This window comes from Ciona robusta, chromosome 5 (genome assembly GCF_009617815.1).
Source record: "Ciona robusta chromosome 5, ASM961781v2".
Classification (NCBI taxonomy): domain Eukaryota; kingdom Metazoa; phylum Chordata; class Ascidiacea; order Phlebobranchia; family Cionidae; genus Ciona; species Ciona robusta.
Genome location: NC_143239.1, coordinates 4,882,188 through 4,908,640, shown reverse-complemented (window position 1 = coordinate 4,908,640; position 26,453 = coordinate 4,882,188). Strand labels below are relative to the sequence as shown.

Below are 26,453 nucleotides of genomic sequence, written 5' to 3'. Positions count from 1 at the left end.
AAAACTATCATTTTGCATTATTTGGGGAGCGAAGACACCGCTACATTTAAGATGCTATTCAGGGAAATTACCGCAACGTGATGTTTCGAGGTTTGTGCATGTTCAACGTTTTGCCTATTTTAACGTTCGAATACGTGTAAAATTAATCATTTTTGGCGAATTTGCATAAACTTCACGCTAGTTTAAAGTAAAAAATATAGTATGGCAAAGCAGAAAAAAGGGTTGTCGGATAAAGTAAGAAAATCAAAGCAACAAAAAAAATCATCGAACACGCTTGACAAAGTACGGAAAAATCCATTCGAGATTAAAATAAACAAACAGAAACATAATATACTTGGAAGGAAAACGAAAAACGACCGAGGATTACCTGGGGTATCAAGGTCAAAGGCCAATAAAAAGGTGAGGTAACTTGTAGAAACTTTTGTTTAACGTATTGTGGGTTACTGAGTTTAACTTCAACGTTTTTATTTGCCACTTATTCTTAAATAGTATTCACTATTTATCCACAGTTTGTTTAAACTACTGTCGTTTTTCTGCTAATTTCCTTCTCTTTGATGTTTACAATAATTTTGGAACAAAGAAATTCACGTTAATCAAGTACATATTTTTATGTTTTGTTTTGGGATAGAATTTATAATTATAGTGCACTTTTTAAACCAAATTCTGTATTTAGAGAAAAGACACTCTGTTAAATGAGTACAAACATCGAAACAAGACAAACCAGATCCGGGATGCTCGGTTCGGTCTTAATGATGAACAGATGACGATTGAAGAAAAGATGTTGCAAAGATTTTCAATGGAGAGGAAGAAGAAACATGAAAAGATGGCTCAGTTTAAGTAAGGAAAATATGTTTGGCATATAAAGTTTAAATGTGGGCTTCTATAGTTGCCATGTTGATTGTTTAATAAAAATTTCTCACTTACTATAGTTGCATATATATATATATATTGTTTGGTTTTTAAGTCAAGAACTTATACAAACTTTTCTTACCGAATGGTAGATAAAACGTCAAAAATACGCTACGATTTTTCATACCAATAAGCTGTTAAAAGAATATTTTGTTCTGCCTGATAGCAGAAGTAACAGAGTATTTTTCCTCTGTTAAGTTTAAATGATGATGAAGAACTAACACATCTTGGACAATCATTGTCAGCCATCAAGCAGTTTGATGATTTTGATGGAAGTGATGAAGAGGATGGACCTGGAGGAACTATGTCAGGTTTGTTAATGCTTTCACTCTGTACAATTCAAGTAATAATATAATTTAATACCTTTATTTTGTCTCCTCCATTATGGTAGCAAGTATTTAAAACGAAAAGACAGAAAACAAACACGCTTGCAGCTAAATACATATTAACATTTAATTGGGCGAAAATAAGCGCGGTCGCTACACCTAGTTTTCATTTTTTTATTCTTTATGTCAGTTAGTGATCATGGATGAATGTTGGTTTTATATGTTAGTATTTGGATTTGATTTAGTTTTTAAGTATTTAAATTAAAAAAATGCTCAGCGCATGTGTTATGTTATAACTTATGAGTAGTTATGATTAAGTAACTTAATTTTATGACAGGAGAATATGTGGAGAATGCTCACTTTGGAGGTGGATTTTTCACCAAAAAATCATCAGAAGGCAACGACAATGAGCTTACCAAGACAAGGAAAGAAGTGATTGATGATATTATTGCTAAATCTAAACTGGCAAAGGTAAACACTACACTGTGCTCCATCAGCTCTAGTTTTGTCAACAGATAGTTTAAGATATAAGTTTTCAATTGTATTCAAATTAATTTTACCTTTTAAGTGAAGTTGTTAGGTTTTATTAAAGTTATTTGCTAGTTGTCGCATTCCAATTGCATAATAGTCTCATTATTACACCATCTATCAGTACTTTATTTCTTTCTGGTTTATTTCTTTTTACTTCACCTGTTTCACCATGCATTTTACTTGATTTATTCCAAGGTATCCACTCAGATCCTGTATATCCATGTTAGGTACCCATGAACCCAATCTCAAATTTGTATGTTAATCTTTTAACCTATATTTAGTTTGAGAAAAAGGCAGCAAGAGAGAAATCGGACGAGCTGAGAGAAAAACTTGATGATGCATGGAGCGACTTTCAAAAACTAATCCAGCCTTCAGTGAGAACCTCTCAAGGTGAATATTTATGAAACCTGTCTATTATTCTATGTCACCTTAAGCAGCACCAACTCTGCACCTATGTATGTATGGTGCTGACTCTGGTCTTGGTTAATGCACTCTTTTGTTGTTTGCCCATTGTTTGTATATACTAGATATAAAGATTTACTATATTGTACTTAATGCAGATAAAAACACTGCCAAAGAGAGATCCAAACCAGATGAGTATGACATGGCGGTCAAGCAAATGCTTTTTGACAGGAAAGCTGCACCTTCGGAAAAGTAACTCTTTTTATGTTCAATATTTTTTTTATTTTTTTTATGAATAACTAATGTGCAACTTTGATTGGTAATATTGCAATAACTATATTTTAATAAGGAATGGTACATTTTCTATCTTTTAAATATATATATATACCATTCAACTAATCTGTGTATTGGTTATAGTTGTCTCAATTTAATTTTTAAAAACAGGATGAAAAGTGAAGCAGAGTTAGAAGAGGAGAGAGCAGCTCTGCTCTGGAAACAGGAAGAGGAAAGGATTGCTAGGATGCGAATGGATGGTGGGAATGAAGATGCAAGCAGGAAGAGAACGCATCAATCGGCTGATGCATTGGAAGAGGAGTATGTAATATATGAACATGTGTGTTACTGTCGGTGTCATATACACTTGTAGTGTCTTATGTATTAGCCAATATACATATCAGCGAATGGGACTTTTTAAAAGACCATATGTAGTGCATAAATGTGTTATCCAAAGGTAAAGTGATGTAGGCCAAAGTTCGCCAATTACCTCAACACCCAAAACCTTGTCTATGACACAGATATTTTTGTACTGTTTACCTGCTTTATAATGTATAGTTACTATTTTGATTATGGCTATATCATAAAAATAGTTATAAAATAGTTATATCCGTTCTATTTTTTTAGTTATGTGGTTGAAAAAGTAAACCAAGCTGAACCATTATCGTTTAATTTTGATGATGAAGATGAGAAGTCTGAAGATTATGTTGGTGAGAATGAGGTGGGTGGGGTAGATTATTTCCATGTGTTCTACTGCATTTGGGTGAGGACTGTGGTCCCCAATCCAGAGCCTGAGTTTAAACCTGATTGTGCATTAGACCGACACCGCGAGTTCTTATGTATGTCGTGTGTGTAATGTTTGACTCTGTCAGCAGCACAGTTCTTGACCCTTTCTGCTTGTTGTTTAAATATGCAGGATTTATGTTTCTTTATCTGCATAAATTATGTTTACTGTCAGTTATTTTTTGATATATATATATGTATATATTCAATTTTTCTTGATTGTATTGATTTTTTTTTAAATGGAGTTATTATTGTTTTGAAGGAAGAGGAAGAAGATGCTCCAGAGGACCAAGTAGAGTCGGAGCTTGGTGATCTCGGGATCGTGGATGATGGGGGAGATTCAGATGATGAAAATGATGAAGATCAGTCGGATGAATTCTCGGACATCGACTCTGGCAATGAGGAGGATGTTAGTAGCCTGGAGGAACAGCCAGATGTGGTGAAAGATGTTGTCAATAAAGAGGAAGAAGAGGAAGATGTTGGAAAAATGTTGAACAAATGTAAGTGATCTCGGGATTTAGTTCTTGTTTTTGAGTTTATTTCTTCTCTTGAGTTTACATAGGGGTTGGGGGTTTGCAATTTAATTAAGATTAAACTTCATATAAAATTGTTATAACTTATTTTAATACAAAGTTTTTAAAATTTTTTTAGTGAACTGTTTGGTGTCTATATTTTAAATTAATGGGTAACTTATTTTGCTTTTTATATTGCTGCTTTAAAACCATTTGTTTTCTAAGTGTATGTTTTTAGCCAAAACCTTCCTCACTTTCCAGTTCCTGCATCCTACTCCGAGTTCTCCTTCCTCATTTCTTCCTCTGCTCTCTCTGCATCCGAAGTCGTGTCCGATCTTCGTAAGAGGTTTGCTCCCAGCATTGGTAAAGGCAACAAAGCAAAGATGATTGAATTATTCGCTTACATTTGGCAACACTGCTGCATGGTGGCTGCCCCTAAACCTGATTTCAACATTATTAACAGCCTTATTAGGTAAATCGATATCAGGGTATCATAGGTGTATTTTTGATAGTGCGTGAGATGTTTCCCAATTTTCTATATTAGAATACTTATAAATACCCATTCACCCTTATGATATCTTGCCATATCGCAGACAAAAGTATAATAAAATTAATGTTTTTTTACCAGAACAGCTATTGATAAACATATTGCCTAAATAACAAAACTATTGTAATTTTTATACGAATTATACAACAGATTTTATACCAACCACTCCTATTAACAGAGCACCTTTAATTAAGAAATTTTTCTATCATAACCCTAACCCTCTACACAGCCATGCTTATGAACTATGTGCATTAAACCCTGAGAACTGCAGTGAGTGTGTGAAGGAAAGATTGAAAAGATCTTATCTTTCTTGTGTGCAAGCATCCCGTATTCAACTACCATCATTCGAAATCGTAAGCTTCCAGTTTAAACTTCTGTTTTATTGCCAAACATGATATTCTATTTTGTGGGGAGGATCTTGTCAAGGACCTGGGATTTAGGCCAGAATTACCCCAACACCAAAGCTGCTTATAGTAGTCATTCATGTGACCACTGTGACTGTCTTAAAATCTTAAATTGAAATATGTGTTTACACCTATTGAACAAATTCTGTAATATAACCCTGTTTTGTAAATAGAAGTCTTATCTTTTAAAAACTCTAAAGTAAAGTTTTTTGCTACTATCTTCTTAAGTTTTATCCTTTGTTTAGCTGATCCAGTTCAAGTTGATAAAGTTGTTGTATTCAACAAGTGACTTCTGTCATCCTGTGGTCACCCCAGCTCTTCTATTTATCTCACATTTGCTTGACTGCTGTTCTGTGCATACATTGAGGTAAGAACGAAGAACAATTGATGGAAAATTCCTAAATTGTACCTGCGCTGTACTGACTTTTTGCGACGAATTTTCATTTCATCGTGAAGTAGTCTTTATTCTCCGCTGTTATTTTGAAAGATTTATGTTGCTGGGGCTTTGACTGCACCAAGATTTTCTAATTTCTGACCTTTATAAACAGGGCCACTAATTTTAGGTATAGTTGATATCATTAAATAATTGCACAGCTATAGTTTTTAAAATTGTGGTTACAGGGATGTCTCAAAGGGCTTGTATCTATGTACTGTTGCATACGAATATGTGTCATTTTCAAAGAGATACATCCCCGAATGTTTAAACTTTCTCACCACTGTACTTTGCATGGCAGTTCCTGATAAACAAAACAAAACAGGTAAAATCTAACACAAAATTTTAAAAAAAGTTTTTTTTTGTTACATTTGTCAGCATACTTTAGTGTATTGCACAAGTTAATGACCTCTTTCCTTTTCTTTCTGAGATTTATCAGAATATAGACAAAAGTCTTTGGCCAAACTTTATTGTATTGCACAATGTAATAGGTAATTTTCTTGAGCTATCTGAAACCACAAATAATTGAATTTTGTTTCATACACCTTATGCCCTCTTACAAGTTACTACTTGCGTAACTTTGTGAGTTACAATTACTTTTGCTAAATAATTTAATTTGGCGTGTTTCTAGACATACCTACAATCACCAGCACAAGAATCAATGGCAAGAATTTTGACATTCTGGTAGTTAAAAAAAAGAATAAGTTCAAAGAAAATCAACTTAAGCCTGACCTTTCTGTAATGATGGATGAGAACAATGACATAAATGATACAGCTCTTGTCAGGTGACTACTTTACTTTAATGTTTGTTTGGGTTTAGCTTTGGTGAATTTTCAAAGACTTTGTGAAATGAATTTCTCATTGAATGGTAAACTGCATTCCTGCATTTCTACCACTTTGTTCTATTGCTACGTTATGCAATTTCTTTATGTTACCTTACCAGCTGTCTTGTAGTTGAGTTAGCAAATGCATTTAGTTTGTCTTCAATTACTTTCAACTCTTTATTTACTATTTTTTATAGGTAAATTTCTAGCTGTGTTGTTGCATTAAGCCGTATATAATCAATCAGCAACTAATTATTTTACTTTGGTATACCATCTAAGTCTCAATGTCTGAATGTAGTATCAATTTTCCACTTATTTAACTAGTTTAATACAGATGCCAGCTTGTTGCAACTGCCACACGTCTTACTGCTCTATTCTCAACTTTATACTCTGAAGTTCCTGCTTATGATGAAGTGTTCACCAAAATTCACAGTGTATGTGACAAATTAAAAACCAGTTTTGACCGGTCTAATCTAGTCTTGGCAGAACTGGTTGATGGTGTGTTGAAGTCCATTGAATCTAACTGCCAAAAACCAAGGACTCCTATTTCTTTTGGTCAAAGAAAACCTAAACCTCTGCGAATGTTTGACCTTAAAATAGATGACACGTAAGTTTTTCTGACCCACTAACTCTTAGTCTTACCGTTTAAGTGTGCTAGGGTAAAAATAATTAGCAAGAATTGATTTAGCCATAGGCTTTTTTTTTTTTTTTTTTTTTTATTCTTTATGGGTGAGGTCCTTGTCAAGGACCTGGGATTTAGGCCAGATTTGGCCCATTACCCCAACACCCGGAAAAGCCCATTTAAGTCTTTTTTGCGTGCGGTGCCGCGACACCGCATCGCAGTCAGACGCGTATTGTTGGCACCATTTTTTATCCTCGTGTGCTTACGAGTTGCCATACTTTTCAACTTTGTGTATGATTTTTATTTGATATGGCTTACAATTTAGACAACCCATTAGTGACCGCTGGGTTGGAGCAATGTCCGTTAAGTGTCTTGCCCAAGGACACATACGCCGATCAGTGTTAGTACCGCTGCCGAGCACCGAACCGGGGACACTTTGGTTTCGATGCAAGCGCCTAAACCACTGGGCCACGGCGCCGGAAGCCATAGGCTTTAGTGTGACTAAATAAATGTTATTTATCCTCACATCGCAGGGATCGACTCTTGTCTTGTTACAGCGCGGTTGATTCGTTTTATACACCATGTGCCCACTTACGAGTTACCATTTATGTGTAAACACAGTTATTCATACATTGATAACAGTACTTTATTTTCTGGTTTTAGTGGTGACCCTTTGAGAAAGAAGTCTAAACAGACAAACGCTCTTAAACGTGAACGTGACCGCCTTCTTCATAAACGTAAAAGAGAGATGAAAGGAGCGATCAGGGAAGTGCGCAAGGATTCAAAATTCATTGCCAGACATCAACAAAAAGAACAAGAAGCAATGTAAGCATGCAGTTTTAAGTACCAAGTTTAGTTGCTAATATAGCACATTTTAGTATTTTTATATACCTATTTAAACGAAATTAACATAATTTTTGGAACTCTTATCTTAACTAAATTAAGTTGGTTAATGGCATGTGCCAACTCTGGCATACACCCCATTTTCTCTGGCGTCCCTTGCCGCAGGACCTTACCAATGAACAACATTGTATATGAAACCTAGCAAGTCTTTGATACACAAAACCCACCACCTAATTGTGTTATTTATACTTTTGATTTATTCCAGGGATGCTGAAAGAGAAGCTAAAGTTAAACGACTGTATGGTTTACTTTCTAATCAAGAAGGAGAAGTTAAGAATATACAAAGGAAGAAATATAAGCTTGACATTTAAGATGTTTGTTACCTTTTGTCGAGTACACTGGTGTATCGCTCAGCCATAAATATTAATAAATCATGGATTTGAAATGTGTTACAGTTTTTACATAACGCTTTTAAACTTGGACAATAAAGTGTATTTGTTAGGGATGTGTATATAGGACAAATTTTTGTAATATTGATAGTAGTACACAGTTAGTTATGTTGACCGGGCAAGCAAGGACTTACATTTTGCATATCTATGTTAGTACTAGTGTTGGAACAAGTGTTGAAATGGTTATTGATGTTAATTAACCAAAATGAAATAAGCAACAAATAGAGTTACATATCGGTTAAATGCAGTATGACGATGCGTTTGGCTATTAAAACTTTCCGTGTATAGCTTATGAGCACACAAAACACCCTGAAACGAGAGTTACCGACAGCGAAGGCGTTTGTAATGGTAAGCACTGAACAGGAAACGTGTGTCTGCTCATCCTATAGAAATCATATTACAACCGAAGGGGCTACAGTTGTGGATTAGCAGGTGCGAGACGTAAGTTCTGTAGGCATTTTTCGTGTGAATAATGTACAATTTGTGAACTTGTATGTGTTCTCTGCCGTCGTTTAAGCAATTGAAAAACGTAAATTGTTTTCCCGTACGAATATTTGATAATGGATTGGCATTAGCAACGTGGATTAGTTCAGTCTGTGATAAAAAAAAAACTTAGTCTGCAATTTTAACGTTGTCGCACATTAAACGTAACTGGTAATCTGGCAGAATATATTTTCATCGAATTTTGATAAAACCCTTTGTATAATAACCGAGGATGTTAATTTTAAGATAAACCTAAACTTGTTTATTTTCTACGTGTACCTAATAAATTAACCCTACAGGCTTAACTAAGGCTGTTTTACCACAATATTTTTTTCAAAATTGGTAATCTAACTAAAACATTACTTTTACAACTTTACACAAATTCCATTTCACACTCTTATAACAGTATTCAAAAATGTGACATACAAATATTTAACAATACAATAAACAAACCATTTTATTGTGTGTAAATAAACAGTTGTAGGGCACCATTTTAATTACAGCTTGTTTACTCTAGTTTATTTGACTTCCACATGCTTTAGTATACTGTTTTATGGTTATTACTTAATTTAATAGGGTTGTTTACATATGCGATTTGCAAATAATTATATTTTAGTAATTAAATCATTCGGTTTGTTTTAGATATATATGTCTAATATTCATACATTGATACATATCATACATATATACATTATTATATATGTCGAGTGGTGTATGCAGCCTTAACATAACCATTTACTCCAATCACACAGTTAGAGTAATTTGTTTGTGGCTGAGCTAGATTGTAATTAATTAAATTTGCACTAATTAGTGGGTAACTGGTGAGAAGAAACACGTTTTATTTCTTTCTATTTTATTTGCTATGAATGTGTCACTTTGGTTGTGGGTGTATTAATTAGCTTGTTAATGTATGTATGTGTTATGATATTACGTTAGGTCCCCAATACTTTCTTGTTATAGCGCCACCAGGCGGTATTTGTGAGTCACGTGTGACGTTACGACATTGAATGACATTGACTAAGGTTTTTGTTTTTTTACATTATTACATATTACACCGTGACGTTTGAACTACTTTTTAAAATCTGTTTAGTTTGATAAACTTGTTTCTCATTTAATAAACGACCGAAGGACATAACAGTATGTATTATAAATATACATGACACACACATGTTTACAATTTGCCCAAAAAAGGGCTTTAAAAGGTTTTTTAAGCAGTCTTTTAGTCTGCATTTGTTTATCATTTGTAAACAAATAACATTCTTCAATTAACAATATATGCTGTTCTTGTTTATTTGTATATGTTAAAGATTAGAAGTAGATCATATTTTACAATAATTATAATATAGTACAGTGTATTGGTCTATGTCTTATTTAACCTGCAAAAGTTGATTTGGTCTACCTTTGTTTTAATATTTTAGTTTGAATAATGAAAACTCTATAAAAATGTAGACTTTAATACATTTGAGATTTGACGCATACATATTGAAGTGTGTAAGTGTATTAAACATAGAATCACTAAGGCTTGTTGTACACTGTAAGGTTATATTGTTTTAATTTATTAAACGAAAACTTATATTGTTTAAATTTATTAAACGAAAAGAAGAACAAAGGTTCATTGTGGACCAGTTTAAGCTGTCAGTGTGTAACGATGTACTGGGAAACTCCCATTGTAGTTGAGTTGGTGGTGCCAGTCGCTCCTTGCCTACAGGAAGGGGTTTCATTTTAAATGAGGAAGCAAAGTATATCTGTCATTTCATGCATGATCGCTTGGTGGGTTATGTTACATAGTGGGGGTGGCACCTTGTATGCTAATACATATCCTGACTTACTGTGTGCTAAATTGTTTACCGGTAGTAAAATCTTGTATAGGTTAAGGTCATTACACCAATTGCTTCCAATTAGGTTAAGAAAAGAAGGGTGAAAAATAAGTTTAAAATGTTAAACTACTGCTGTAGTTTAGATTTTTACCCTATATATATATATCTGCTGTAGGATTTATTTTCTTAGGTTTTTTAGTTTTTTATTAGACCTCTTTTATATTTGTGAAAATTTGCCTTGATTTGATAGTTATAGGACAGTACCAAGTTAAAAATTGCATTGATAATCCGTGGAAATCGCCGTTTCGTCATTTGAAGGTTATCTTGTGTCGTTTGGTGATATCGCGAAGTTCAAATTTGCCGCGGTTGCTCATAACATTCCATAGCGAGAGATTAATCATACGTCATGCATGTGCCTTTTTCTCGCATTCTCTCAAAACTAGTTGGCATCACAACGAGTTCAAATTTGCGCGAAACTTGTTCAGCTTATCCGGATAAAATAGCTTCCAGTAAGTAGGATATGTATGTTTCCCGAACCGGCCAGTAATTTCTACTGACTATATATACTAATCCGGCAAAGAATGCCTGTCTTCATGCTACAAATACGGACGCCATTTCCTATTCATTATGCACATGTATTTGATCAATATAATCTCTGATGCATCTCTCCGTCCTCAATGTGGTTTCCGTCTGTTATTACAGGGACAAACTCAATAAATCTTGCCCCTCTGTACAAAAACAAAGTAAATATTTCCTCAATGGGTTTTGTTAAATAAGTCACAATTAGAATACTGACGGCGCGGAAGAATTTTTCCAAAAAGATAACAGTTTTTCTTTTTAGTTAAAACACCATGTACATTAATATTAAATCCGTTTCGCAGTTTTCTTTGTAAAATATTGATTTAATTATTGCGCTTCAAATGGCTAACATGTTACCTAGTCACCATGCTACCCCCCGTTAAGCACACAAGGGGTGTAGAGTGCGTGTCCTTTCACCGTATAATTGCCTTGTCGCGCACAGGCTGTTCGCAGTTTGCTGCCGTTTGTTTGCTGTGTGTATTTAATCGCGCTTGCCCCAAACTTCAGTCTGCTGCATAGCTTCGCGCAACATATGCTAACAACATTGATCGATTAAACGTCGAAGTCGTTTTATTTTCTATTTCGAACATTTCATACGATGTGTCGCGTGTGTGCCCGAGCGTGTTTGGATTTTAAATATTTTGGAGATATTGTCCCTAAACTTAAATGATTTTAACTAACAAACATATATGGAGGCATGACGGAACCCCTATTTTTTATTTTAAAATACAAACTGAGTCGCCAAGGCGCATATTGTGGCTCCTTTTTCAAAATTGGAGGTGACATCTTATCTAAAGCACCCTCAATCCATAATATACCAACATAACGTGTGTCTTCAGAATAAATTTCCATGCGATTATCGCTATTCGCTATACTATATTTGCCTACCGTGTGTCTCAGATTAGGTTGAGAATATTCAAACACTGATGGTCCGTCACATCGACATCTGCACACCGAGGGAAGCGTTTAAACAACCTAACTGAAACTCCGCTCCTAATCCGTCGTCAGTACATTCTGCTTTAATTCCCGCGCAAGTGTGCACGAATTCTCCACAAGACTGTGTTCTGAAGGGTCTGATATACGACCCATTTCCACTGTTCCCACAAACCTGTTTGAACCCAAAAAACAACATAGGCGCCTAAAAGACTGTTGAAAGACGGCACTAATGTGGCAAAAACTGTTAGGATCTAATTTGTGTTTGTTGTTGTCTCAGTCCTATTTAAGATCAATGTAACAAAATCGCTGTTCGTAAAAACGGGAAAATTTCGTGTAAATGGCGAGTTTTTTGGCGAACGTTAATATGTATATGTGTGAGTTAGACCCAAAAAGTTGGCTGCTTTTGTATTTGAAAATCACTTTTAAAGATGTCGTTCTTTTAGATCATTTGACCAGCTGTCGTTCTCAATAGTGCTGGTGTAACTCTAAATTCCACGAACGTCTCGCACCTTAAAACCGATCTCGTTCCAAAAAATTTAACAATACCCGAACCAGTTCCATCCAACTTTTAATCATCGCCTTGCACCGGGTCAATTAAGTTAGCAGACCGCAGGCGGACTTGTACTTCGTCGGGACGCTTCTAATTTACCCAGATGTTATGAACATTTGATTGAACAACCACGGATCGCCTTTGTCGTTATCGGCCGCACAACGCTAATAAGTCGTAATCGCTGTTTTGTTTCGTTAATGAAGCTCGTCTATTGTTCGCCGTAGTTTCGTTGGAACAACAGCCCAGATAACGAACATACACCCACAGATTATCTGTATAGTTCGGCCCTGTTTACGTAAGATATTGCGAAGAATCAGAAAAGATTCTACCGCCCATTCGCAGAACGTTATCCATAGTAATACTTTTCTAAAACTACGGTAACTGAACAGCAGTGTTGCACATGTTTGAAACGCTTTTTGTATTTTTAGACATATATTCTATTCTATATGAATGAGAATGTTATTTTTTGTCAATTCGAATTTTTTTTAGATTTCTATAATACTAGAATATATGCATGTATTTCACCAATCACGAATTTAAGAAACGCTCAAAAACTAACTTGAGGTATTTTTGATGCCTCGTCTATGTAAAAATGTCTTTCCGCGTGTCGTCGCTATAGAGCACGTTGGGTCCGCCATAATTTAAAACCACGTCATCCTTCTTAATGATATTATCCACTCGTGAGCATGACCAATTGGTACTACCGGCTTTACAAAAGTTGGTATAATGACTATAATCCAGCCGGTTGGCGGATATTGGAGTTAGCAATGTGTTATTGGTATTTTTGTATTATGTTTCAAAATGCTCAAATTCTCGTAACGACTTTTCTCGGGTTCGACACTCGCGTTATTTATTTTTTTCGCAAAGTTCGTAAAAAAGCAAAATCCTTTTGCCTTAGATTCAATTTCTTTTCAAGAGATTGGCCCGATCTTTTACTATTATGGCACGGGAATCGCGTATTATTGTCAAATAGGCCACGAACTTAATCCCAACACCGAACGTTAAAAACTCACGATCCCAATGACAGCAGGCGAAGTTAAAACACATACATGATCATCGAGCTGGGTTCGTAATCCCGAGCGCGTTCACTTAATCGCTGGTTTACAGCCACGCAGTGCGATCCAGGAGACAATGTGGCCGTCGCAAATTACACCGCCTCCCCAAAACCCTTTGGTTGAACTATCCGCTCATCTTCGCGATTATCCGTCGCCCTAGACTCCCAGTCGTCCATTGTCCAGCGCCAGCTATTCACTTAGATGCGGCTTTGTTCTTTCTGATCTCCTTTGCGGCTCCTCATCGCGACACCTTAGGATTACCATCGTCGGCGTTCCATGAACACGACGCCCGCCCCCATAAGATTCCTAAAATTCCCAGAAACACTAATTATAGCAATCTATACTCCCATGGTATTTTAACCCGTCCGCGAAGCGAAACAATTTTCAATTTTCCGGTAAGTTGTCGTTCACTTGCGAAAAGCGTCGGTCCTATAAATCGTGGCAGGTTCTCACACAAAACACAAATTACCATGACCCGAATCGATTACCGCACTATCCGTTCAATGCATTCCCTATAATTCAACCAACAACCGCGGTCCAAAAACCGCTCAAATTTTATCACTTGACCGGTAGCCTGATATACGCATTCAAATAAACACTCCAAGCCCAAACATCGCGCAACCTTGCTAGTAAACCAATAAACACCTGTGTATTTGCATTCCGACAACACGTTGGCCCACAAGAGGCAAACAGGTCGCACATTCGGAGGAAATAGTTATCGGTTTTCGTCGCTTTCCGTCACGTTTGCAATTCTATGTTTACAGAGACCTAAACATTGCGAGTTTCCTACCTATAGCTGTTAAAACTCGTACTTTTCGTTGCCGAGTTGCAAAGTGTGCTATTCTAAATCCGTGCCAACTTTTAGCAACACCTTCACTTACAAATTGAAAGTGTCAAGTTTTGTTTGATTTTAAAAGCATGCTAATATTTTATATTGATAATTATATAGTCGTGTATAATATATAGCGGAAAACAACGACCCGCTTGGACATCATAATTGGTTTATAGGCCTATATACGATTTATCGGTACTACGATTTTGTAAAGCTACGTCGAGTTTGTTTCTTTGGTTATTTGAAACGCATGGTTTAAATATTTTCCATGAGATATACGCAAGTATATTTTTATGCGAGTTGGCTATATTTGAAATATCTTATAGCCACGCGTATAGATTCCGACGTGCTGTAACGGTCTTACCGCCCTTTGGTTAGCGCTGATGTTAAGTAGGTGGCGTTGGCAGTTGGGCGACATATGTTTTACTGCAGTGAGAGTCTTAAAAAAATATCAAGTTTTCTTTAAGTGGCAGAAATCTGTCGCCGTGGTTCTGCTCTTGTATTTTACTGTTCAGCATATACAATGCCTGTATAACAATGGCCCACCTGTGCCGTCACAGAAGAAAACAATGGACTTTTGAGCCGTGGACAGGTGAAAGGAGAGGCAATTCGTTGAACGGTCCTATCAGAACGAATCCAGCTCTTATCTATGACGCTAGAATAGTGCGTGCCTCGGGGCCCGAACCGCGACGCTTCGGCCTTCGCTACTTATCAGTGGACGACCAAAACACACTGAACCTGTAGTAAAGCGAGAAAAAGGCGACTGCACCAGCACTCTTAAAATAGCAGCTGCGGTTCGATGCAGGGCACCATTCATTCAACTGCACATGCAGCGCACAACCAGCTGAGTTCAATTTGTTAGTAGATCGATTCGGTATACATGCATTATTAGCAATATTCCATGTAATTGGAGAATATGCAACAGTGCAGGATAGTGACCGATTCGTTAATCAAAACTAATCTAGTATTCACTCATGTTCTGCCTGCATAGTTAAAGGAAGACTAGATGTGTGTTTTTCGTGCAACGTTAGTAGGACAGTAGTAGTAAGCAAAAATACGTCGTCAATATATATGTGGTGCTTCTCGTAAATATCTCCGCGGAGCAAACTTTTCTATAAAAATTAGAACCGACTCGCTGCCTAATCCGTAACTAGTTCCCAACTTCGGATATATTAAGCAAGAATCCCACCCGTTAATCCACTTGCGTGCATCCATAGTGCCCGCATAGCGTACAAACAGCCAACCGAGACATCCTGACTGCATCCAGCCGGGCCAAGGTGCGCTAGTATTGTTGGTCGTAGGATTTACTTGCCAGCAGCAAACTCGCTACCGAGCGAGAGCCCAGCGGTATGTTTCCTTTTCGACTCACCGCCAAAGGAAAAAGGTTAATCTCTCGCTTGGTAATCGCGTCACAGGTAAAGGTAGTCACTCGCACGCTGTGTCCCAGCTTGGCCGGATTGTAAGATGCTTCGTAAACCAGTTTACATGAGCTGCCTTCAGAATATCAATTAGCGTCCAAACCGGACAATGCAAGGGAATTAGCTCATAGCTCTTGGGCCTTTTTTCTCAACTTCCTAATCGTAGACATCTTGCCTGGGATTTCAGTTTGAGCGCGTATTAAGCAGCGAGACAGACTTCGGCTCTTATATATTACTAGACAGAAGCATAAGAGTCAAACAGTATTCACCTATTCAGCTACCTCTAGGTAGTTACTGGTCTACGTAAAACTTTATCATTACTGTACAACAATGTAGTACCGTTCCAGTATACCCAGAGCAGCGCATTGCAGACCACATACTACGCATTGTTATTGTTTACTTTGTGCCGATAAGCCGTATCCAATGTATATAGGACAAGTGGCCAGTATCGACAGGCGGATGTATTCACATCTAAAGCACATAACTGTAGCGTGAGGCTACCACGTTATATAGCGACTATAGCGTATTGGTAACTGAAAGAAATTGCGTATGTATAGTAGTTTGTAGTGCGTTAAAACTAAAGTGGAATGCTCCTCGAGCACTGAGAGAAAGAGACTATGCTATTACATGGTTGTTTAACTGACGATACTAGACGGTTCATTGCACAATAACTAGAATCTAAGAGTCGTATACTAGTTAGCTGGCTATAGTATTATTGGGGTTTTGGATATGTCATTTTATTGTGTTGATTAAGAGAGTACCATGCAGCATACATACATACGTTGTATTGTGTATTATATTGAGTGAGTAGTATTAGAATGTCGGGTATATACTCAAAAGGCCTCCTATACCTCGAGCGTAACATATGGTGTGGCCATTGGAGCTTATTGCAACAGTTGTTCTGCGACGCAAGCGTTATAAAGTTGGATTATGACTTAGTAAAGACCGCAATAACATAGTGGTCGTATTGCCGATGGAATTGGGTCATATCGGCGATGTAACTTAGGGGTTTGTCATAAGCCGATATCTCGTGGATTAGCAGAGTATCTTCGCCGATCGAGTAAGCAAACTGTTTTCTTTTGCAGAATTTCAGGTTATTTGACATCCGAAGTAGCTAATTGCGTTTTAGACATACGGTATCTTGAGAGCTTACTCTGTTGTAAGCTAGCGGGTGTTATACACTTGTGGTCAATCTTCAGCACCTGTCTTTAATATGACGGACTCCGGGTTTTCGTCCGCGGCTTCCAACCGCTCTTCCTCGTCTATTATACGCCCGGCCATCCTTAACTCATTTGATGGTTCAAACCCAAAGAACAACTTATCAGAGACCGGGCAATCTATTTCAGGCGGCCGGTACAGCGGCCTTCCAAAGCCGGCGTGCTTACAAAATTCCACTGGGCGACCAGTAATACCAAACAGGTACTTTAACCCACGCTTCCCTTAAACTTAAAACATATATGACCATGATATTTTATTCAGATTATTGTACGGCCGCAACCATGGTGGCTACTCGCCTGGCCTCTACTCGCCAAAAGAAATGTCACCCATGTCCAGCTTGGCATTCGACTTCAGGGACCTTAACACAAGGTACAGTATACAACCCAGGTCTAACCCGTCACCCCGAAACTTACTAACAGTCGAAATTGCGCAGTCAAGAGGCCTCAGACACTCCACGAAAACGGTTATCTTTATCGAGCCTCTCCAACACGGATTCGCCCCAGGTGGGACCCGGTACTTTATCTTTCGCCTCAAGCTTCAACTCCCCATCTCAAGTCGATGACGGTAAAAAATTTTTTTTGTTAAACTCTTATATATAACTGTTTTAACATATGCTATGGTAAACGTTATACTTTTATTGATTTTAAAGGACAATCTAGAAAACTTCAAAAGTGTTTCAGCTTTTACAATTTAGGTGCAAATAGTTAAACTAGACTTGAATTTTACCAGAATAAGGCCATGAGGCATAGTTGATATTTGAAAGGATTGTTGTGACACGCATAACGCCCGTAGCATTCTTGTGATCTTTGCATAACAGCCGCTAATAACATATGGCAGTTGCAGCAGATTTGTTTTGCTTCGTGGGTTGCAGCAGCTTGGCGTAACAATAGACGTAATAACCAGGTGTGCTCTGTTAGTTGCTTAATCGCTCAAAACCATTGTCCCTCGGCTCCCATGCGCAGTGTCCAGCAATGTCGACATGTTGTAATTAGCGGTCATCTTTTAGGATAATTTAATCAGAATTAACGCCTGTACGAAGCAATTCCTATTTATTTGTTGCATAATTGGCGAACTCACGCTCCGCTGCATTAAGTAAGGTTAATGTGAACAAACGTGTTGGAATTTGCTCACCACCGTAATACTTAACGCCTGGGTGGTCACTACTGTTATTGTTCTAAGCATATTAGCGTTAAGAACGCGAGGTTACAGTGTTCAAGCCATATAATCGCATTTCCCATGCGCGGTCTGCTGCCAGATCGGTTTTGGTCGATTTTCAGTTTGTAAATCCCGCGAAATCACCCAGTGTTTCCAAATGCTGATTTACTTCTCAAGTTGTGCCTTTAGCGGCGGCCCATCTGCCATAAAACGAGCTGGCAACACTGACATGCCTTCGACAGCTGCGGGCGCCAGCAATATGAGAACAGTTGTGTCGCCCGGCCAAGGGTTAATGGAAAGCAGTTGTAGCATATGGTACAGTATTGGTCGCCATTCAGATTGACCCAAACCGATCTGTGTGTTTTAAAATCCACGTCGAAATCCCAATTTGTTTATTGCACACGTAAACAACGACGTGTCAGAACACGGTTACCGCCAATACGCCGTGTATTAGAAACCCGAGCAATTGTTGAATCACTAGGATCCTCTAATTGCTGTCTCTCGGCACCGCGGACGCCTAGATTCGTGTTTGTATTTGTTTTTCATGGTTTGCTGCGTGCTCCAGAACCGAGCTCCGTGCTATTGTGACGTAACAACGCCCGTTGTGACGCGAACTACGTCATCATCTCAATAGCCAGGGTAATACAAATCTACAGAGACCTAATATAAATGCCAATCCCCGTTTTCAGCTGTTTGCAAAATTTGTGCTGGGACGGAAACGCACCAGCTTACAATCGGTTTGACCTTGCAAGAGACAACGAAGCTTACTAACGAACAATTAATTGCGTTTTAATCAACTTAATCCATCATCATTTCGTTTCAAACTCGAGCGGCTCATTTTAAACGTTCGAAAAGCGACATACAAAACGGTTTTATCCAAAATGACGCCTCGCGGGCGGTATAGTCAGACAAATCACAACTAACATTTAACCTTTAGTTTAAAAGAGTAAAATCAGCAACAATTTTGGTTCAGGTCGACTCGACCTAAATCAGCTAAACCGATCGCCAACCGGCACAGATCAGACACTCGTATAGATCACATTTACCAACAAGACCCAGATTATAAACTTAATTATACAGCCAACTTAACTGTGGAAATCCGTGCATGTAAAGCGTCAAGTGCGTTTGTTACTTTCCCTTCCCACCGTTTATAATCTGATTATTTCATTGTTTCGTAAAATGTAAGTTGTCCAGGTCCGTTTCCAGTCTTTTCCCACACGCTTATATTTGTATAGCGCATGTGAAAGTGCAGGTTTGAGAGCCTTATGTTATAGAGCAAATCTGCTAAAATCCACTCTCCATGTGTTATTACAGGCATTGCCAAGAAAGCAGTTTAATATTGGACAACGCTATCTTGCCTAGAGCTCGCCTGGGCATGTTAGCGTTGTATGACGTAACGACTAAAATGACGTCACAAAAGTTATAACAAATGATATCTTTAAACACAGGATCTCGCCTCGATCTCATAAATCATAGCGGTTCGATTTTTTTTTTTACTTTTTTATCATATGGTATCAGCGCTACAGTTTGTGTTTTGGATTACAGACGTTGCTATTGACCAGATTAAACGGCCATCTAATTAAACGTACAGATTAATTCCCCATTTTCATTAACTCCGGTGGAGCGAAACGAGTCAACTTTCCGTTAATTCCCCGTTAAAGCCGGATTTGTTGAACAAAGTTTACATCTGCTATTCAATACGTAGGCAGTCCGGATCGTTAATTTAATGAAAGGAGCGACCGGGTTTCGTTCGCCACAAATAGCACTTACGCCTACTCAGATACCTCAACGAAATTCCACCCGAATTCCGCCGAAGCTTTTGTATTTCGCGCCGATCTCTCTCGGGTCTCATCGCGACCGGTAGTTGGCCTACGCTTGTGACGTCACAAAGGCGGTTTTCGCGCTCGAAGTTTGAAAGTTTCATTCATAAATCGGCCTCGATCGCCGTGCGCTTCCGCGGCGCGTGAAAATCAGCGAGTGTTGGTTTACACACACAATGGGACACCGGAAGCAAAACCATGCATCCCGCCGTCAAATTAACTTCAATACGAACTTCACCGCTACCAAGAACTTTAGCATTAACCCTAAACCACATTTAACGGTCTTTGTATTTAACGAATCAGTAGTGTCTACCTTAGTGTGTACCTGCGTTAAACAATGGAGGGTAACTGCTCAACGTCGGCGCGTAATTCAAACCACCCGTAAGCGACTCATGGTTTAAGCTCGCCCGCACTTTTCGTGGTATGGCTTGAGTAATATTTAAGCTATTTTCAATTCAATGCAAACAATCTGCTTGGCGAGCCACCATTGCCCAGCAGGGATCTTTTGGCCGTATATATGACCTTATTGTAATCTCACTCTCGCTGTCACCCCAATAGTCGTCCACAACGAAGCCGTAAATCAAGTCACTACACACATCGCTGATTGTATTGTGTTAATTAAGCCCATCACCACAGCGCCTTTTCGGTTGTTCGATTTGAAATAGTTAACTCTGTACGGCCCGTCGCCTTTTACAACCCTTTATGGTACCTTAGTGTCCGACTGCCATCTCGACGACCTAGAAACAGAGATAGCGCCCTTTATCCTTTACGTTAAGTGTGCTTTTCCACCTCGTACACTGGCGGGCAGCTTTGAAGCGCTGGCTGTTTACTTGTGCGTTATTAATTCAGGAAACCGACTTAATGGCCCTTTTATCGCAGTGAACAGGTCGATCAACATCCCCGAACTCGATTGCAAAACCCACGTTTATCTTTACGGGCATGTTTTCCATTACTAACCATTGTAGTAACAAAACACGTCATAACCGGAGCATATCCCTATGGAAACGCCGTTTGCTTTTCAAAGACCCGTACCCAGCCTGCCATGACTTGTAGCGTCCCCCGACCAACCGTCCAGCGGTTTAAATTTGCTTCGCCTTTCCTGTTACCTTCGCCCGACCAATGAGCGCTCGCCTCGGGTAAACAACTGCCTACGCTCGCCGCAGCATATGAAGCGTGACGGTCGTGTCATCGTTTGGGCCCAAAATACCGAGTCGAATTCTCAGTTCATTTCGAGCGTGCGAATCAAGCCTTCTTTTGAAACCATTCGTGAAATTGCAGGTATAATTTCCGGCGTACTACCGCAAACCACTAGCCCAGTTTCAAACCACAAATAATTCCTGCTTATAATCATGTATATGTTGTAAACTATTACGTGCTCGGTGAACTATCTCTTTATGGTTCACAACACTTAGCGACGCCGGACGATCAAAACAGATCGGCGGCGATTTAGAGGCGCTTGCAGGGCGACCTTATAAACTCGTCGCACCATTAATTATGCAATAAATCAGCGGCACGAACATGCGTTATGAGTTAAAACTTTTCCGGCCGCGCATTAGAACGCTGAGAGCATTGGTACAGAGTGTATTCTCTCCAGCGCTTCGTGGAAGCAGAACAGAGTGGTGTACCGTAATGAGTCTACCGGTGCGCTTGCCGTTAATTAGGTCTGCTACCTGCTTCTACCTTTGCGCGTAGCCGAGCCGGCAATTACCCGACGTGCGAAAGCGGATGGATTTTGTGAGATCTCAGCTGGTAGCGGCGGACCTGACACGCGCTCAGGTGGCTGTGTATGACGTCACAATGCCGTCATTACTGGCCTTTTTCTCGACGCTCGCATTGACCATGCAGACAGTGACAGCAGCGATCAGTCTGTTCGTTGCAAGCGCAGTGCATGAACCAAACAGTCGGTCGACCAGTTTGCATTTGCATCTTATCCATGTACAAACGGGTATATACATTAGCATGGTTGAGTTTCATCTTGTTCGTGAATTTCAGTGTCTTTGAATCGAGGTCGAATATAATATAGTCCAGGTCGCACCGTAGGTAGGCAATTTCCTTCTAGTCGCCGAGGTTTTGTCATCGTTACTACCTGTGGTCGTTCACAGCGGGCTTGGCCTACCTTCGCTTTGTATTTTATTAGTTCTCTTAATTAAACAAGCACCGTATGTAGACGGAAAGTAGCTCTATAACTTATGCGAACTCCGTGAAACCGATTCAGTTAGCATTTGCAAGAAGGGGGTAGGAGGTAGGACAGAACGCACGGTTGCGAGATAGGGGATAGAAATAGAACGCATAGGACGGGTCATAAGGTAGCATGTATCTGACCCATGAATCTGACCATCATGTCTTCGATACCCAGGTCCTTAGGGTTAGGTTTAGGTTAGGTCATCTAGATACAACAGGAGTCTTATATTACATGATGGAGCGGTATATGATACAACAGCTGCCGGCCCGGTTTGCCAAGCTATCTTTTGGTAAGTATGGGCGATCAAACCCTCACCGCTCTTTAAACAGACCAGCATTTACAAAACACAGATTTAAAAAGACCTAGACGAGTTTACCGACGAGCAGCCGCCAGCAAGCAAATGTTCAGACCTTTTTACAACAAGTCGAGCCATATGTTCAGGCCAGTATCACCCCATCTAGTCAGCGTAGCAGAAAACACTGTAGAAGTTATGTCAGAGTCAGAGGCTCCTATTAAGACAGGTTTAATTACTTTTATCCATTTTCCTAATTTTTTAGTCAATACCTAAATCTCTGGTCCTTCAAGAAGGACCAACATAAAAGATAATGTTTTAGTTTTGTGCTATAACTTTTAAGTTACAATAAAACGGTATACCATACTTCATATACTCAACAAAAATATAACTCCGCATTAATAGTTAAACTGTTTACGTTAGTAATGCAATGTACCACTTAAACTAAATGTTTTAACTTTGGCCACAGAAGGCTGCTTTACCGAGCCCTCCACCCCTGCCGAGCAAAGTGGTGTCGATTCCCACTACGGTGTCCTACAAGAGAGAAAAGAGAACTGCTCCTCATTCCAGGATGGCAAGTCTTCTTTCAGGAGATTCAAGTCTGTGCCTAACGTAAGTAACACACACAATAATCCACACTCGTTAAGTAGTGCATGCACACGTGGTAACTCGTAAGCTGGCACGAGGTGTATGAAACAGAACACACGTGTTACGACCGGACTTCCCTAGCTCGCAAGGATTTAGCAAGTTACATTTTAGTACTCCCCAAGGACCATAACTCCATATTAAATATAAGTACTACTTTATATTCTAATATTTATATTTTCGCTTTAGGCTCGATTTAGACTCTATGGAACGGAAAACAGCGCAGGCAAAGAGAATAACTTGGGTTTATCCAAGCGAAACTTTTCAAAACGTCTCCAAGCTGTTGAAGTAACAAGCCCTCTCGCCCTTCCCACCTCGCCAACGTTCAGCCCTGCTACTCCGTTGCGCCGCCACGCGTCCATGGTGACGTCACCAATGCTGACGTCATCACCCATGGCAACCAACTTCGCGTCCAGCTCGACCTCGGCTTTCAGCGCCGTCGACCATAAGCAGTTACACAAGGAAGCAGAACAACGACTGCGCGACTCCACCGGCTCTTCTGCTGGCGGATCGACCCCGGAGAAAAGCGCTGTCCCCGGCAGCATCGCGGCTCTTACTTCCCGCGGGAGCCGAGCTTTGCGTCCGGCCTCTGCTATCCCGTTCGGCCGAGCTAAGTCATCGCCCTGCTGTTCTACTAACATCTCTCCGATCCCAATCCGAGCCAACAAGCGATCTCTGGATGCGACAAGCTGCTCCATTGCTGCTTCTTCCAAGAGAGCAAAATGCAGCGGCTCCTCTTTCACGGAAGCTCGATCTTCATCCCGAAGACGGATGGCATTTTCATCAATGCAACGCAAAACGAAATCTGCCGAAGCGGCGTTTATGCATTCCTCTCCAATCGCTTCAATAAAGCAGGGATTCCGACCTATATCCGCCCCCGCACAAATGGTAAGCTGAAATACCCAAAGTCTTATAGTATTTCAAACACTATCCTGTGTCAGTGAGAAATTAATGCATTTTTAAGTCTTGCGAAATAAACGTGTATTGTTCTAAGTTTCACTTAACAATGGACGTACCTATTTCTAACATTGTTTTTTCTTCTACAGCTCGCATTTGAGGACGACTCCCCTCTTACCCACTCGCGCCTATGCAGCACCAACGACTCAGACTCCGAAGATGACGTCATGATGATGTCATCAGAGTATGACCGCAGTGACGCCGATGAGAAACTGCTGGAAGAAATGCTGAGCGAGAACGTGCGAGTTCAGAAGATCGGCGGTAACTTAGAAGTCGAATCGCCGCAAGCACCCTCAGGAATCGCCGGGCTTATCACCGCTCCATTATTGTTGTCAAGCAAGCCAGATACTTCAATGAACAACTCTATAGTCACACGCCTTGTAAGTGTTATTTCCTGATACATTTTTTTGTATTTTTTAAGATTTTTTTTACATTTTAAATTTTATATTTTTCCCATTTTTAACATTTGTTTCCGATTTCAGCCGAAACCGCGCGAACTTTTCCGATCTCCGTCTGCTCCTCCAGTCGTCCCATCCAGAAGAGCACTCCATGCTCTCAAACGCTCCCAGGAGCGAATCGACGAGTCCTCCACCCCTTCTGGCATCCGGAGACCCACCAGCACAGGAGCAGATGACTCAATGTCTGCTCTTCTTGGATCATCTAACTCCCCATCCACGAAATCCATTGACGAACATAATGTCTCATTAAACAGGTAAATAAAACAACTAAATATTGAACCATCTAGTTTTTACTGTACAGTTTAAACAACATTTGCCATTTTTATTACTAAATAAAATTAAGTTTTAACATATTATTCTTCATTTTTAGATCCCGCTCCGCCAATGAGCTCGACATCATGCGCGCTGTCGATTTGGGCTGCACTGACCCCAACCTCGTAGGAGATTTCAGCCGAGTATGCACTCTATCCACTGTGTCTGGAAAGCAGCAAGACCTTAAATACATCACTCCTAAAACGGTAAATATTAAATTATTAGCTTACATTAAAACGAAAGTAGCCAAATCTGCAGCATAAATTTTATAATAGAACCGTAAAATCTTGATAAAACAGCCCAATAAATTAAAATGTTTCCAATTAATGACCATTCACTGACGTCATCATGTATTACGTCACAGCTTATCGATTTGGTGAACAACAAGTATGACGTTGGTCGTTTCGAGGTGATTGACTGTAGATATCCATACGAATATGAAGGAGGTCATGTGCTTGGTGCCAACAGTATATGGGAAGAGGAACAACTTTACAAAAGGTGAGAAAGTATAAATTATAACTTATATGTGGTGCTTTAGGTGTTCAGATAAAAGGATCACTTAAATAATATGACTGTTTTTCATAACGGGCTTCTGTGTTATTAGAACAAAATACATAAAACCAGCCAAACTCGTAATTAAAAAATCCCTTATTATTTAAAAGCAAACGGCAACCTTAATAAACAAAAACAAGTTTCAATTTAACATATACATCTAAATACAACGAATAACACCCCCCATTTTAGAATCTATTTTAACGCTCACCGTTTCTCCTCAGATATTTCAGCACTTCAAACCCTATGTGGGCGGACAACAACGATGATAAATACAAACCACCAGTCCTTATTTTCTACTGCGAGTTCAGCTCTGAACGTGGCCCACGTATGGCACGAGCCCTCCGTAGCAAAGACAGGGAGCTTAACCGTTATCCTCACCTACATTACCCCGAGGTGTATGTGCTTAAAGACGGCTACAAGAATTTCTTCAGCACCAAAGGAACTAAGGTAAGAAAATATATATATATTCCATTCAGTTACAATAAAAAAACTGACATTGTATGATACGATGTTCATCTAAAACGAGAAAACAATAGAGTATTTTAAACTGGTTCAATTTGTTTCATCTCATATTAACTTTATTTTTTCATCGCAGCAATATTGCGACCCACCCACCTACCGACCAATGACACACGAGGATTACACACGTGAGCTACGAATGTGCCGAATCAAGAGCAAGACATGGGCTGGCGAAAAGACCAAGTGTAGTTTATACAACCGACTCAAACGTCTATGAGGACGTCATCGATTATTCCAATGACGTAATTCAACTATGACGTCATTCAACTATGACGTAGAAGCATTGCCCCATAACCGAAGGCTGTGCTCAAAATCCGGAAAAGTCACCCCAAGAATGCCGCAACGGCGTGGTGACATCAGTATGACGTGGTGCTACGTCATCATCGCTACGGAAACAAAACAAAGCAGAGACAAGTGAAACGTTAACCAATGAACGGAACAATGTTCGTGGTCAAACGACCCACAAGCAGCAGCAACTGCGTATCTAAGCAATTTTATCTTTTCCGTTGTGTTTTATTCCTCTATCTTTACCATTCTTCCTTTGTACCTACTCTCACACACGCATATACGAACACTGACGCATCGCCCGCTTATTCAAGGAGATTCCGCGAGCTTTCCTGTTCATGCCGTCCACCCACCGTACCTCGTTCTATTTATTCGCGTGTGTGCAGGCCACACTTGGAGCCCGGCTCTTCGCCGCGACCTCCGCCGCATGTTGTACATATTTTTCCCGCGGCGTGTCGCATTTTTGCCCATCCCAACTATTTCGTTACCAGTTCAATAAACATACACCGAAACATTATGGGATTTTC

General features: G+C 39.4%; 2 protein-coding genes and 1 long non-coding RNA gene across 6 annotated transcripts; 2 read left to right on the top strand and 1 right to left on the bottom strand.

Moving 5' to 3' along the window:
- Window positions 1-42: 42 nt before the first annotated feature.
- LOC149735865 (nucleolar protein 14-like) lies at window positions 43-7,854 on the top strand. The gene is made up of 17 exons (XM_089879205.1): window positions 43-399; window positions 674-837; window positions 1,108-1,220; window positions 1,573-1,706; window positions 2,048-2,156; window positions 2,327-2,420; window positions 2,613-2,762; window positions 3,069-3,162; window positions 3,487-3,724; window positions 3,998-4,208; window positions 4,513-4,636; window positions 4,933-5,054; window positions 5,309-5,445; window positions 5,752-5,905; window positions 6,279-6,551; window positions 7,230-7,391; window positions 7,675-7,854. The coding sequence occupies exons 1-17, from the start codon at window positions 202-204 to the stop codon at window positions 7,778-7,780; spliced, it is 2,583 nt and encodes an 860-aa protein (XP_089735331.1). The 5' UTR covers window positions 43-201; the 3' UTR covers window positions 7,781-7,854.
- Window positions 7,683-16,039, bottom strand: LOC149735864 (uncharacterized). The gene is made up of 2 exons (XR_016385110.1): window positions 10,423-16,039; window positions 7,683-10,043 (listed from the first exon to the last, which is right to left on the bottom strand). It is a non-coding gene; the product is annotated as an uncharacterized LOC149735864 (long non-coding RNA).
- LOC149735863 (uncharacterized) lies at window positions 16,035-26,443 on the top strand. Of its 4 annotated transcripts, none has more exons than XM_089879220.1 (11): window positions 16,035-16,947; window positions 17,008-17,115; window positions 17,180-17,310; window positions 22,668-22,807; window positions 23,030-23,728; window positions 23,887-24,177; window positions 24,280-24,509; window positions 24,626-24,773; window positions 24,932-25,065; window positions 25,344-25,569; window positions 25,718-26,443. In XM_089879220.1, the coding sequence occupies exons 1-11, from the start codon at window positions 16,742-16,744 to the stop codon at window positions 25,856-25,858; spliced, it is 2,454 nt and encodes an 817-aa protein (XP_089735346.1). In that variant the 5' UTR covers window positions 16,035-16,741; the 3' UTR covers window positions 25,859-26,443. The 4 variants fall into 4 exon arrangements, with proteins under 4 accessions (XP_089735346.1, XP_089735345.1, XP_089735347.1 ...); XM_089879219.1 differs by having other exon boundaries at window positions 22,665-22,807; XM_089879221.1 differs by lacking the exons at window positions 16,035-16,947; window positions 17,008-17,115; window positions 17,180-17,310 and adding an exon at window positions 21,567-22,192 and having other exon boundaries at window positions 22,665-22,807.
- Window positions 26,444-26,453: the final 10 nt, after the last annotated feature.